At 43.7% G+C, this 15,447-nt stretch overlaps 1 protein-coding gene across 4 annotated transcripts in view; it reads left to right on the forward strand.

Moving 5' to 3' along the window:
• The window catches only part of dennd1a (DENN/MADD domain containing 1A), a 74,966-nt gene that overhangs the window by 18,109 nt on the left and 41,410 nt on the right, over positions 1–15,447 (forward strand). For all 4 annotated transcript variants that reach the window (XM_035141720.2, XM_035141721.2, XM_035141723.2 and 1 more), the window contains exons 4-5: positions 898–947; positions 14,252–14,371. In XM_035141720.2, coding sequence (XP_034997611.1) covers positions 898–947; positions 14,252–14,371 — 170 coding nt within the window. The remainder of the gene's footprint in view (positions 1–897; positions 948–14,251; positions 14,372–15,447) is intronic.

Consider the following 15,447-nt stretch of genomic DNA (forward strand, 5'->3'; position numbering starts at 1 on the left):
CACTCAAAGCACTTTACAATACAGTTTGCCATTATCTCATCACACACACTCATACAGTGCATCTATGGGCAGCACTTTTCTTTTTCTATGAGGGGTTAAGCATCTTGCCCAAGGACCCTTCCTCATGCAGATGGGGAAGACTGGGATCAAACGGTGACCTTCTGGTTGGAGGATGACCGAATGAATGTGTGTGTGAATAGGTGAATGGCAAAAGCTTTACTGTAAAGCCTCACACACACCATTTACCTTTCACCCTGTAAGTGTATGCCTCCACACCGGGGACAGCCAGTGGCCAGAGCCATTATGTTTTTGGATTGTTTCTGTCCCATTGTCGTGAATGCGATATCTCAAGAATGCCACCAGGGAATTTCTTCAAATTTTGTACAAATATTCACTTGGACTCAAGGATGAACTCAAGGTCATGGTAGCCTCACAAATTAGGCTCACATAGCACATTTTTGCCTACTGAAGCTGATATCTCACCTGATATATATACCTTTCACATTTGTCACAAACATTCACTTGAACCTGGATTGGATTTAGGTGCCTGGGGGTCAAGGATCAAGCTCACACTGACCTCACGTTTGTTTCTGTGAAATTGATATATCAAGACTGCCCATAAGGGATTTCATTAAATCTGACACAATTCACTTGGACTCATGCAGATTAGATTTCGGTGGTCAAAGGTCAATGTCATGGTGGCCTCAAAAACACGTTCTTGAAACACCGACTTGTGGGAATTTCTTCAACTTTACATCAGTTGTCACTTGGACTCAAAGATGAAATGATTACATGTCAGTGGTAAAAAGAAAAGGTCACAGTGACCTTATATGAATTTTGAAAAAAATCTTACATTAGTAATAAATACATTTAACTTCTTTCATCTGTATGTCACAGGAAACTCTTCAGACCTTGCCCAAGTTCTGCTTCCCCTTCAGCATGGACAGGTATGCACACACATACAAACACACACCCCATGACCATACAGCAAAACAGTCAGGATTATACTGTCCAATATTGTAAGCCAAATTTTGTAAGACAGTTGGGTGTTAACCAATTTTACCATAACTGCAATTTCATAACATCACGATTTCATAACTGTAAGAATTGTTAAAACTACAATATCTTACTATGGTGTCCTGCCTCTATTTCCACCAATGCTGGCCAAAAAACTCCACTGGAGAACATCACCGCGATAGGAGAAATCCTTGTTTACTTTCGGTTTCTGAGCAGCTGACATGCTGATACATGTCTTTAAAACTATAGTACTGAGACACTGCCAGTTTTATGTTTTTAATAGCATAGCATCGATAGGTGTTGATTTCTTCTAAGCTGAATGTTAAGTATTCCTGTGGGAAGAGGACGAGACAGCGCCACACAATTCCCAGTCTTGCAAATCAGTGGTCAGCTTTGGAACTGTAATGAGGCCTGTAATGTCGGAAAGTGTGTACCATTAAACAGCGTAGTTGCAAATTTCCCCATTGTGGGACTATTAAAGGATTATCTTATTGTGGCAATCGATGATGCCACCTGGATTAGCTAACAACCCTCAGCTGCGCTGATTAATCTTCTGATAGGTGGAAGTTCTCTCTGAGCCACCTCCATGCCCACACTCTTATCTTATCTTAACACAATGAAAGAGAATTAAATCTTACGCAGGGAATAAATCCATTGTCCAGGCAGGCGTCACGTTCTTTTTAAAATGTTTGTAAACAAACAGAAGGCAATGGCATATGATGGCGCCGACGACAGCTGCCGTGTCTCAAGCTCCCCCACAGCTCTGCTCTTTTTTCAGTTTTTTTGTTATTTATTCTGCATTGTGCACAATGACAACTTCTTCACATCAGGTCGACGGTGGAAAACACTTTTTCACCGCCACCAGCAAACAAAGGGGAATACCCATGGCGCTGTTTACCTGTTGCACCTGGAGCACGGAGGCGGCGAAGGAAATGAGGGTCACTGGCCGGCGTCCTAGTCCGGCTGAGGAAACGTGAGAACCGGCCTCCACTACCGACTATTCTTCTGGCTAATGTTCAGTCTCTGGGTAATAAGCTGGACGAACTTCGGAGCAGGATGGTTTTTCAACGGGACAATGAGTTTTGTAAAGTTATGGTTTTCATGGAGACTTGGCTCGACCCCTCGATCCTGGACTCCACCATTGTTCTCGAGGGGTCTCTATTCACCGCCAGGACCGGACAATAAACTTAGGGAAGAGCAAGGGAGGAGGTGTCTGCTGCATGGTGAACAATCTGTGGTGCTCAGATGTTGAGATTATTTCTTCGGGCTGTTCTCCGAGCCTGGAGCACCTCATGATCAGATGCCGACCTTATTACATCCCGAGGGAGTTTACATCGGTCGTTTTAACAGCGGTGTAAATTCCGTCACATGCCGACAAAAATCAGGCCCTGGATGAGCTGCATGCGGTTATCGACAGGACAGAGACCTCATGGCCGGAGGCTGCGTTCATTGTGGCCGGGGATTTTAACAACGCCAAGATTAGGAAAGTCCTGCCGAGATACCTTCAACACATCAGCTGTCCTACGCGTGGTGACAACACACTCGAACATGTTTACACTCCCTTCCGGGATGCATATAAGGCCCTCCCTCGCCCCCCATTCGGCAAATCAGATCATGTCTCAGTTCTGCTGTTGCCTTCCTATAGGCAGAAACTCAAACGTGACAGACCGGTGACTCGGACCATTCAGCGTGGGTCTGACCAATCAGACCTGGCTCTACGGGACTGCTTCAGCACTACAGAGTGGTGTGTGTTCCAGGACAACAACATCAACATATACACAGACATGGTCATCTGCTACATCAGCAAATGCATCGATGACGTCGTACCGAGGATACTGTACGAACATTCCCAAACCAGAAGCCCTGGAATAATGGTAACGTCCATGCCAAACTTCAAGCACGGACCAATGCCTACAACTCAGGTGATCTGGAAGCGTACAGGAAGTCCAGGTACGCGCTCCCGAGTGCTATTAGCAGTGCAGGGACAAAGTGGAGTCTCACTACCAGGGCTCCAACATGAGGAACATGTGGGCTGGACTAAAAACCATCACAGACTGCAAAAGAAAGACCAGCAGTGCTGAGGTGGTGTCTGCATTTTTCCCAGATGAACTGAACACCTTTTATGCTCGCTTTGAGAGCAACTCCCCGGCTGTGGAGATACAAGAGGCCCAGGAGGACCGCTGCCCCCCTGTAATATCCAGGGCAGATGTGTGGAGATCACTTAAGTGGATTAACACACGCAAGGCACCTGGACCTGATGGCATCCCTAGCCAAGCTCTCAAGGTGTGTGCAGAACAGCTGACAGATTTGTTCACAGACATTTTCAACCTGTCACTGCTCCAGTCTGTAGTCCCTGCATGCTTCAAGGAGACCATCATTGTCCCTGTTCCTAAGAAAACGAAAACCCTCTGCCTGAACGACTACCGCCCAGTAACACTCACCTCCACCATCATGAAGTGTTTTGAGCGGTTAGTCAAATCCTTCATCACCTCCTCCCTCCCTGACTCACTGGACCCACTTCAGTTTGCCTACAGGCCAAATAGGTTGACTGCAGATGCCATCTCCCTCACCCTACACACTGCCCTCTCCCACCTGGACCAGATGGACACATATGTGAGAATGCTGTTCATTGACTACAGTTCAGCGTTCAATACCATCGTGCCCCTGAAGCTCGTTACCAAGCTCAGAGACTTTGGGCTCAACATCGCCCTCTGTGATTGGATCCTGAACTTCCTGACAGGCAGACCCCAGGCTGTGCCGTTAGGCAACACCACATCCTCCACCCTGACTCTAAACACCGGTGCCCCCCAGGGCTGCGTGCTCAGTCCTCTCCTGTACTCCCTGTTCAAGCATGACTGCGTGGCCACCCCCAGCTCCAACACCATCGTCATAGGCCTGATCACTGGCGACGATGAGATGGCCTAAAGAGAGGAGGTCAGAGCCCTGACATCTTGGTGTCAGGACAACAACGTCCATCTCAACATCAGCAAAACGAAGGAGCTGATCGTGGACTACAGGAAGAGACAAGGAGTAGAACACGCCCCCCTCTCCATCAATGGGACTACGGTGGAGAGAGTCAGCAGCTTCAGGTTCCTCTGGGTTCACATCAGTGATGACCTGATCACCACACAGACTCCATCACGAAGACGGCAAGACAGCGGCTCTTCTTCCTCCGCAGGCTGAGAAGGCTCAATATGGATGCCAGGATTCTCTGCAACTTCTACAGGTGCACCATAGAGAGTATCCTGACTGGCTGCATCACAGCCTGGTATGGCAGCTGCACCGCCCTGAACCGTAAGGCTTTACAGAGGGTGGTGAAGTCTGCCCAGCACATCATGAGGACGGAGTTGCCATCCATGGAGGACCTCTACAACCAGCGGTGTAAAAAGAACAACCTGATCATTAAAGACCCATATCATGTCCATCAGCCATACACTGTTCAGCCTGCTGCCATCTGGCTGACGCTACCGCGGCATCCGGGCCCGCACCACCAGGCTCAGAGACAGTTTCATCCCCAAGGACATAAGACTTTTAAACTCCTCCAATTTGCCATAAAGTTCTCTAAACTCTGCACCTTACCATATTTGCCTTACCATATTGCACTACTTTTTTTAGGTGTATATTTTTTTAATATATATATATATATATATTTATTTTTATTCTCGTTTTTTTGCTTGTGTAATATTTTGAGCATTGCTAGAAGAGAGCCTGTGACCCAAGCATTTCATTGGCAGCGACTGCTAAATGTAATTGGTGTGCACATGACAATAAACTCTTGAATCTTGAATCTCTGCTGTCTCTCTTGCCGTGGTAAAAAATCGTGAACTCTCCCCGGTGCCTAACTAAAAACAACTAAAACAATATGACACAATATTGTTTTTGGTGTATTATTATTTTTCTAAATACATAATCTAACAAGTTATGTTAAACAAAACTAAAAACTAAAAGAACAAATGTTAACTATTAGACACTTAAGAAAACAAATAACTGTAACCCTCACTCAATGTTATTATTCTGATACCTTATTAAGCTAATTTATAGGTTTAAATGAATTATCTTCGAAATTTTGGGGTTCTTAAATTACATTTATTGAGGCCTATAAAAGGTCTTAAAAAGCATTAAATTTGACTGACACAACAGTGGTTGAAGCCAGAGACCAAACCAGAGTCAGATACGGTATTCACTGAAGGGTCTGCCAGAGAAATTATCATATTTTGACTGGCTGTATCAGGTGGTCGAAGGGACAAAAGTTACAAAATCTGAGAAAGCAGGCACGACTGATGGGCCAGGCGATTCTGCCTGGTACTCTGGGGTCATAGTCGCAGCTTGACATGGAGTGATAGCATGGAAAGCGTGGGTGAGCTTTGTGGGAAAAGACTCAAAGTCCGGCTGGAGTTTTGCCAATGCATTAGTCATCTCAGTGAGTTCTTTTGGCGACAACAGCTGTCTTATAGAGATGTCAACTCAGGGCTGTCGCCAACCCTCGTTATGTCTGGTTGGAGAACTGGGAATCAGGATGTCAGGCTTGCTACTGTTGACAAAATATTTTTCAGGGGTTCAAATCAATTAAGGAAGTCTTTGCCAATGAGAATAACATCGAAAGGACACATTCACTAGGTGGATCACTGTCATGGGTCTAATCATCAACTGCATCAGGAACATTGTACTCAAAGTGTGACCTGAAGGAGCATATGTTTGGATCTAAAGAGAAGAGGATTTGAGATTCAAGTCTTTGTTTTTCTGATGTAATGTCGCTTGCAACTTATTGAAAAGTGCTGATGACATCAAGGTGATGTCAAAGGCCGTGTCAAGGAGTGCATCATATGTAAGTGCACCCTCAATCATCAGGGGAATATAGAATTTATGTGAAGCACCCTTTTCCTTAAGGTGACATAGGAATTGTTGGTTGGGTGGTGTAATCTGAGTGATGGTAGCGTCCTTGCTGGGTGACCTGTCATTTTAGTTTAGTTTCACCATTAAGACTTCATTCGGAGGAACTGATTTCTTACCCCCTTATTGTGTCATTGGGGCCAGCTAAAGTCAGGCTCTTATATGGAATGACCTTGGATATGCATGACTTTTCAGCTTCCCTTATTGAAGACTTCAGGTGCTCTTGAGGTCATTGGCAGAAAATCTGCTTTGTTGTTATCGGGTTCAGTCATCTCTTTAATGAGGCACCTTATAGGTTCGAGGAATTTTGGGGTAAAGCCAGATGTTTTATACTTACCTCCGTTTTTGTTAGATTTATACTGAGAGTTTTTCATCTCACTGTCTTGTCTTTTGCCAGAAGAAAATAGCAAACAAGTATTTTATTATTTCTGTCTGACTCTTAAGTTGTTCTGTGGACAACTGTATGAGACCTGTGTGGTTAAATATGTTTTTCTTCGCTTATTTAGCAAGGCTATGAGAAAGCTGAATTTATTTTGTTCTTATTTAACATGCGTGATTATCATAGCCAACAGAGGGAGCCAACACAGTTGAACAGTTAAAAACCCACGCTACTGTGTCAAAATTGGAACCCCCCTGTTCAATTCAATTTTATTTGTATAGCGCCCAATCATAATATACATTATCTCAAGGCACTTTACATTGAAAGTCAAGACCTTAAAATGTTTTATAGAGAAACCCAACAGTTCCCACAATGAGTAAGCACTTTGGCGACTGGAGAGAAAAAAAACTCCCTCATTAACTGGAAGAAACGTCTAGCAGAACCAGACTCAATGTGGGGGGCCATCTGCCTCGACCTCGAGGTGGAACTCAAAATCAATGCAAATTGAACAGATCAAGGTGCAGTACAGAAAGTGAATTACCAAGGAAACATTTCACACAATGTTGGCTCTCAAAGGGAGAAAACTCTAAGGGCCTGATCTACTAATGGTGTGCACTGAGGATTGCGTGCAGAATAAGACGCGCTGTTCATTTAGTACGTTTGCCTTAATGAATATACAATAATGGGCGTTTCTACCCGAGTGCGCAAAATATTGGGAGGAGTAGATGCAAATACTTTAATTTAGCACATACATTGTGATCCAAAGCGACTTAGAATAAGTGCATTCAACCATGAGGGTACAAACCCAGATCAACAAGAATCAAGAAAGTACAATTTTCTTCAAGAAAGCCAAACTACAAAGTTCTATAGGGAAGTGCCATATAAGTGCTACTAAAAAGCTACATTTTATTTTGTATTTTTCAAGGTTCAATTCAAGGTTTAGTTGGAAGAGAGATGTTTTTAGTTTGCGGCGGAAGATATGTAGACTTTCGGCTGTCCTGATGTCCTTGGGGAGCTCGTTCCACCATTTAGGAGCCAGGACAGCAAATAATCGTGACTTTGTTGAGTGTTTAGCTCGCAGTGAGGGAGCAACAAGCCGATTGGCAGATGCAGAACAGAGTGAACGCGCTGGGGTGTAAGGTTTGACCATGTCCTGGATGTAGACTGGACCCGATCCGTTCGCAGCACGGTACGCAAGTACTAATGTTTTGAAACGGATGCGGGCAGCCACTGGTAACCAGTGAAGGGAGCGGAGGAGCGGAGTAGTGTGAGTGAATTTAGGTAGGTTAAAGACCAGTCGAGCTGCTGCATTCTGGATGAGCTGCAGAGGTCGGATGGCACTAGCAGGTAGACCTGCCAGGAGGGAGTTACAATAGTCTAGGCGTGAGATGACCAGGGCCTGGACCAGAACCTGCGCCGCCTTCTGAGTGAGAAGGGGAAGTACTCTCCTGATGTTATGCAGCATGTATCTACAGGAACGTGTTGTTGCAATAATGTCGAGTTGACTGTCGAGTGTCACACCCAGGTTCCTAGCAGTCTGGGTGGGGGCTAACACGGAGTTGTCAAAGGTAATAGTCAGGTCGTGGGTGGGACAGCCTTTCCCTGGAAGGAAAAGTAGTTCAGACTTGTCAAGGTTGATTTTCAGGTGGTGTGCAGACATCCACTGAGAGATGTCAGACAGGCAGAGATTCGTGCTGTTACCTGTGTTTCAGATTGGGGAAAAGAGAGGATTAGTTGGATGTCATCAGCATAGCTATGGTAGGAAAAGCCATGTGAGTGAATGACAGAGTCAAGAGAGTTGGTGTACAGAGAGAAGAGGAGGGGACCCAGGAAGGCACCTTGAGGGACCCCAGTAGTGAGAGGACAAGGTTCAGACAAAGATCATCTCCAAGTTATCCGATAAGTGCGGTCGTTGAGGCAGGATGAGAGCAGGGAGAGAGCAGAGCCGGAGACACCCAGGTCCTAAAGGGAGGAAATAAGGATCTGGTGGTTCACTGTGTCCAATGCAGCAGAAAGGTCTAGAAGGACAGAGGAGAGAGAGGCTGCTCTAGCACTTTGAAGTTGCTCAGAGACAGCAAGGAGGGCAGTCTCAGTTGAGTGGCCTGCCTTGAAACCAGACTGGTGAGGGTGGTACATAAATCCATGTACCCACATTCCCAGTTTGACTGTTATTTATAAAGTGAACTTCACCTTCAGGTATGCGTGCGCACAGTTTTAGAAATCTGATTGTTTTTTTGGCCTACTCCATTTTTGGCTTTTCTGTGCAATGACACTTTAAATATTAATCCTTAGCACTGTTTTGAAAATGAGGTGCCACTCAGTATGTTTCTACGTTCAGCTGTCACCTACTTCCTAGTTCAGAAGGAAGGAAAAAGTAGAACAAGATCATGAAAATATAACAGAGATTTCAATCAATCAATCAAATTTTATTTGTATAGCCCATATTCACAAATCACAATTTGTTTCATAGGGCTTTAACAAGGTGTGACATCCTCTGCCCTTAACCCTCAACAAGAGTAAGGAAAAACTATTAAAAAACCCTTTTAACAGGGTAAAAAGAAGGTAGAAACCTCAGAGAGAGCCACATGTGAGGGATCCCTCTCCCAGGACGGACAGAAGTGCAATAGATGTCAAGTGTAAAGGAGAACATCAGCAAGATAAGAGTATTTGCAGCATTGATTAGAATAAACATTTTGAAGCATAACTGAATGTCAATGAATTGATGGATTATTGTCAGTAATGGTCGAGTATCTGAGGAGAAATATTATATATCAAGCAGTCTTGTTGTAATCATAGTCCATGGTCAGCAGCCACCACGATCATGATCCACCATCAAGATCGGATGCCACTATAGTCCACAGTCATGATCCACTGCCGCCATCAGGATCCACCATCAGCTGCCACCTCGATCGTGGTCCACCACCATTATCAGATGCCAACACGATACAGGATCCGCCATTATTATCACGATCAGCCAGCACGATACAGAATCCGCCATACAGGATCCACCATTACGATCACGATCTCTGATACGCGATCCACCATCATAATCCACGATGTGGCTGCAGCCGCGGCCCTGGATCTGCGGACGATAAGGCAAAGGCACTCCGGGGAAGAAGTGAAGTCAGTAACATGTATTGATGAGATATTAATTTCTTTGATGTGATAAGGATGGAGAAGAGGAAGGAGAAGCTGGAAAGAGAAGCTCCGTGTGTCATGTGTCCCCAGACATTCTAGACCAGGCCTATTCAACTAGCGCCCCGTTTAAATTTAACTATGGCCCGCAAGACTGCCTGCAAATCAGTATAGCTTGGTAAGAAAAAATAAAACTAACGGACATGCCTCTTATATACTTCGAGACATCTAACCCAGAGCCATTGAGTTTCACTGTTGCCTCAACCAAACCTGTATGGTTAGTCTTTATGTTACACACCTGTGTGGTTGCCGCAACCCACTCCTCACTTGCGCTCTGGTCTGCCCACGGGTTACATACAACAACAAGCGGAGAATCACGGGCTGACCAACGCGGAGAAATGCGGGTCCGGTGTGAACAGCCAGGCGGCTGCGCGCTTGAGAATAACGCTGCGCGGCGTGGGGCGGCGCTTCAGCGCCCGGTGTAAACCCGGCGTTACATACCAAGAAGGCCACATGCAAGTAATAAACAAATATCGGTATCGGCTATCGGCTAGATTGTTGTTTTAAATATCGGTATCGGCCAAGAATTTCCATATCGGTGCATCCCTAGTAATAAGCAATAAACCAATGTGTTTATTGTGCAGCGAATCCATTGCTGTGATGAAAGAATACAATGTGAAGAGGCACTACAAGTCGAATCATGGCTCATTTTCGAACAGTTTTTCCGAGGGCTCGGATGAACGGAGGAAAGTAAACGGACTGTTAGCATCTTTTCAACGAGGTCAGTGTGCCCTTAGTCGCTTTTGCACGGAACAAGAAAGAGGCATGATAGCGTCTCTACGCGTAGCCTGGACACTAACCAGACAGAAGAGGCCCTTTACTGAGTCGGAGACTGTTAAAGACTGCATGCTTGAAGTTATTGATGAAATGATTGTTAAGGAAGTTAAGGAAAGCGTCACTTCATCCATTAAAAAAGTGCCTCTCTCGGACACATCAACTCTCCGCAGAGTGGAGCTACTGGCAACGGATGTCGCAGGGAAGCTTTTGGAAAACCTTCAAAAATCAGAGTTTATGTCTATCGCTGTGGATGAATCGACTGACTGCACCGACATGGCCCAGCTGTGCATATATGTGAGGTTTTATGATGGAGTGCGCTTTCGGGAGGAACTACTGGGGCTCGTTCCGCTGGAGGGACACACTACAGGTGAAGTGATTTTTCAAAAGATTGTCACGTTTTTTAATGAGCATGAACTGGATTTACAAAAAGTCTGCTTGTTGGTTACGGATGGAGCTCCGGCTATGACCGGTAGAGTGAAAGGGCTGGTGGCCAGGTTGGCAGCCGTAGCCCCGCATATGCAGTTTTTACACTGCATCATTCATCAGGCTGTACTGTGCGCAAAGCTCAGCGACGATCTGAAAAACACCATGGACACTGTTATTAACATTGTGAATTTCATCTGCTCAACCTCCAGCCTTCAACATCGCCTCTTCCGTATGTTGCTTGCTGACGCATCTGCAGAGCCCACTGACTTGCTGGTTCATAGTGATGTCAGGTGGCTCAGCAAAGGAAAGGTTTTGGACTGTTTCTGTGAACTCCGCCAGGAGATTTTGTCTTTCCTTCGCACGTGTAAACACAAATGGGCAGCACCACTTCTTGGAGCGCATGTTGGATGAACAGTTTATGGCAGAAGTCCCCTTTCTGTGTGACATTTTTGGACACTTGAACACTTTGAATCTGGAAGTTCAGGGGCGGGAAAAGCCTGAGGCAGACTTCTGTGTAAAAGCAAAAGAGGTAATGTCTTGCATTGATGAGAGCATCCTTCAGATGGAAATGGTTGATGTCCAGTCCTCATTTGCTTTAAAGCAGCACTTGCTGTCTGAGGGTGCAGTGAACTTTTGGTGTAACCATGTTAGCCAATACCAGTACCCCACAATCAGGAAAGTGGCACTGCTAATACTAACAATGTTTGGATCCACCTACACGTGTGAGTCTAGCGTTTCTCACATGAATGCAATTAAAACAAGGGCACGTTGCTCCATGACCAATGAAAAGCTACACGAGTGTCTCAAGGTTGCCCTTACTACTTATGAGCCAAACTATGTTGAAATTGCCAAATCAAGGCAATGTAATTTCTCTCACTGAGTTAAACATGCTCAAAACAACAGAGGTCTGATAAGTAAGGTAGTTGTGTAGTAGTAAAATACCCTGACTGAGGCATGTGATGCTATCAAACTGAAAATGCACAGACTACAAATCTGTTTTAAGGTTCAGCAGGCTCCCTTTTGGTTTGTCTGGACTTGTTTATGACAATATCATGAGTCGGCCCATTTTTTGTTAATCTGGTGGATGCTGTTTTACCAGATTCATCTGGCTGTTTGTGTTTATGGATATGAACCTGCAAAGCACCTTATTTCTGCTTGGAAATGTTGTTGAAGGCTTATTTACTATTATTGTGATGGATACTGTTTCAAGATGTTCAGTTTACATTATGCATTTTGGGATATGGACCTGCTGTAACTACCTAATTTCTGCTTGGAATTGATTTTGATAGTTTCCTGAATAGGCTCATTTATTGTCAATCTGATATCTGAATACTATTATACTATTTTCAAATAGTTTTCTACATTTGTGGATATGGACATGTCAGAAAAACACTGTCATTTTTTGTTTATGTTTTTTATGTAACTTTTGCACTTCTGTATCAAAGCTTGATAGCCTTCCTGTGTTTTGGAATGGAATGACAGTCTGTAACTGATTATATAAAGTGAAAGAAAAGAGATGCGTGTGTGACTGTTTACCTGTGGAAATATACATTACTGTTTTTCATTTTTAGCCATTAATTGATCAATATTCTGTGCGGCCCTCACACCCCCCGTGATTTTCTTATTTGGCCCACTTGCTACTGAAGTTGAATAGCCCTGTTCTAGACCTATAGCAGCATCTATGACAAGCTTGGACCGGCTCTAACTATAAGCTTTATCGTAAAGGAAGGTTTTAAGCCTACTCTTAAACGTACAGATGGTGTCTGCCTCCCGAACTGAAAGTGGGAGATGATTCCATAGGAGAGGAGCTTGATAGCTGAAAGCTCTGGCTCCTACTCTACTTTTAGAGACTTTAGGGACGACAAGTAAGCCTGAATTCTGGGAGCGCAGTCCTCTAGTGGGTTGATAAGGTACTATCAGCTCTTTGAGGTATAATGGTGCCATATTATTAAGGGCCTTGTAGGTGAGGAGGAGAATTTTAAATTCTATTCTAGATTTAACCGGAAGCCAGTGTAGCGAAGCTAATACAGGAGAAATGTGGCCTCTTTTCTTGGTTCTTGTCAGGACACGTGCTGCAGCATTTTGGACAAGCTGCAGAGTCTTTAACGACTTACTGCTGGAGCCTGATAATAAGGAATTACAATAATCAAGTCTGGATGTAACAAAGGCGTGGACTAGTTTTTCTGCATCTTTTTTGAGAAAGGACATGTCTGATTTTGTCTGAGTGGAAGAAGGCGGTCCTAGAAATTAGTTTTAAGTGAGAATTAAAGGACAAATCAGAATCGAAGATCACTCCCAAGTTCCTGACTGTTTCATTGGAAGCAAGGGCAATGTCGTCTAGCGCAGCTATATCATTAGATAATGTATCTCTAAGGTGTTTAGGGCCAAGTATTAGAACCTCTGTTTTATCTGAGTTTAATAAGAGAAAATTGCAGGTCATCCAGGTTTTTATGTCCTTGAGACATGCTTGGAGTTTAGTTAATTGATTACATTGTTCAGGTTTTATTGACAAGTATAACTGGGTGTCATCCGCATAGCAGTGGAGTGTGTCCTGATAATGTTTCCTAGTGGAAGCATATATAATGAGAATAAAATTGGGCCGAGCACAGAGCCCTGTGGAACACCGTGGTTAACATTGGTGCGCACAGATGACTCATCATTAATTTGCACGAATTGGAATCGATCTGAAAAATATGATTTAAAACAGTTTAGGGCGGTTCCTTTAATGCTAATTAACTGTTCTAGTCTCTGTAATCAAATTTGATGGTCAATTGTGTCGAATGCTGCACTAAGATCTAACAGAACGAGGACAGACACAAACCCCTGATCTGAAGCTATTAGAAGGTCATTAGTGACTTTTGCCAAGGCTGTCTCTGTGCTGTGATTGGCTCTAAACCCCGACTGAAAGTCTTCATATACATTACTTTCCTGGAGAAACTCACACAGCTGATTGGCTACAACTTTTTCAAGGATTTTAGACAGGAAGGGGAGGTTGGATATTGGTCTGTAATTGGCTAAAACCTCCGGGTCCAGGGTGGATTTTTTCAGAAGGGGTTTGATTACAGCTAGTTTAAAGGACTGTGGTACATATCCAGATGATAATGAGAGATTGATTGTGTACAGTAACGTACTATTAATTAGGGGCAGAATTTCTTTAAGTAATTTTTTAGGGATGGGATCTAAGATAGAAGTTGTTGGTTTAGAACATAAGATTATTTTGGTCAGCTGATCAAGGGTGATCAGAGAGAAGCTGTCTAAATAATTGGTAAGATTCTCAGCAGTTACTGAGATTTCTGTTCTTGATAGGGTATTAGTGCCAATTGAGGGCAGGAGATGGTTGATTTTATTTCTAATAGTTAGACTTCACCTATATATCTTGGAGGGAGAGGCCAGGACCACCACAATGATCGAACTGAACAGCAAGTTCTCCTTTATAAAAACATGAAATCTATGAGTGAAGAATTCAGTTTTACAGCACAACTATCTCCCAACTACATTGATTTAATTAAATGTTTTTTTACTCTCTTTCTCCCTCTGTCCGCCGACTGAATCTCTCTCACTCTGCAGCCCAACAGTCACCCAGGTTGGCCAGAACTTCACATTTGTGTTGACTGACATTGAGAGCAAACAGAGATTTGGCTTCTGTCGACTGTCCTCAGGTGCACACACCTGCTACTGCATTCTCAGGTGAGTGCGTGTCTGTGTGTCCATTTGTCAGTGTAAATGGTTTGTGTATTGTGTGTTTATATAGCATGTTTCTAGTCTTGACGACCACTCAAAGTGCTTTACAGTACAGTTTGCCATTCATTCACCCATTCACACACACATGCATACAGTGCATCTATTAGCAGTACTTTATTGTTCTATGTGTTTAAACATTCTCAAATCATATAAGACAAACAGACAAAAATACTGGTGTGGCAGCATGGTCTCAAACAAAGGGATTTGAAGAGGACAAACCCAGCCCTTATATAGCCTCCCCTTCTCTAGTCTCCTCCCCTCTGACAGGTAATTTTCGCCGCCCATTCCAAGTCTCATAGAATAGACATTTGGGCTTAAGATTCTTGAACAGCAGTGTAATACAACAGACACGCAATAAAACTCTTTAAGAGGATGTTATTTCAATTCGGTGGTTATTTTGGAGGATATAAATTGTGGAGCTGTTGAACTGAACTGGATTGTAGTATTTTTGGTTGACAAAATATTTAAAACGTCACTCAGTATGTGAAGTTCAACAGTTCAACAACAAATTACCATTAAAAAGCCACAATAAAAACTAACATTTTAATCCAAATGAAGGAGTAATTATGGCAAGACTGCATTAGTTTTATGTAGGTGTGCCTAAGAAAGAAGGCATGTTAGTATATGTGTCACTGCAATCCTTTTGAATTTGCGGTCCAGGATTTTCTGATCAGGTATCTTACAAATATGGTCTATTATTGTTAATATTATAATGTATATCATAAGCAGTGACATGGAGATGATGGAAATTTTGAAAACACTGATTTATTCATTGTTATGACCCGGCTCAAGGGAAGCAACATACAGGAGTCAAACAACAACCAAGTTATGCAAAAACTAATTTATTGTAATTTAAAGTTAACAACAAGCATAGAGTGGTGGCTGATAGCAATGCTGCTGATCCTGGCTACACAGAGAGAGAGCGAGAGAGAGCTGGAAGCTTGTCAGGCTTTTTAAAGGCCAGTCAGCAGGTAACAAGGGCAGACAAGGGAAGGAGGAGCTCCAGGTTGGCTGGAAAACAT

Source organism: Hippoglossus stenolepis, chromosome 18 (genome assembly GCF_022539355.2).
Source record: "Hippoglossus stenolepis isolate QCI-W04-F060 chromosome 18, HSTE1.2, whole genome shotgun sequence".
NCBI lineage: Eukaryota > Metazoa > Chordata > Actinopteri > Pleuronectiformes > Pleuronectidae > Hippoglossus > Hippoglossus stenolepis.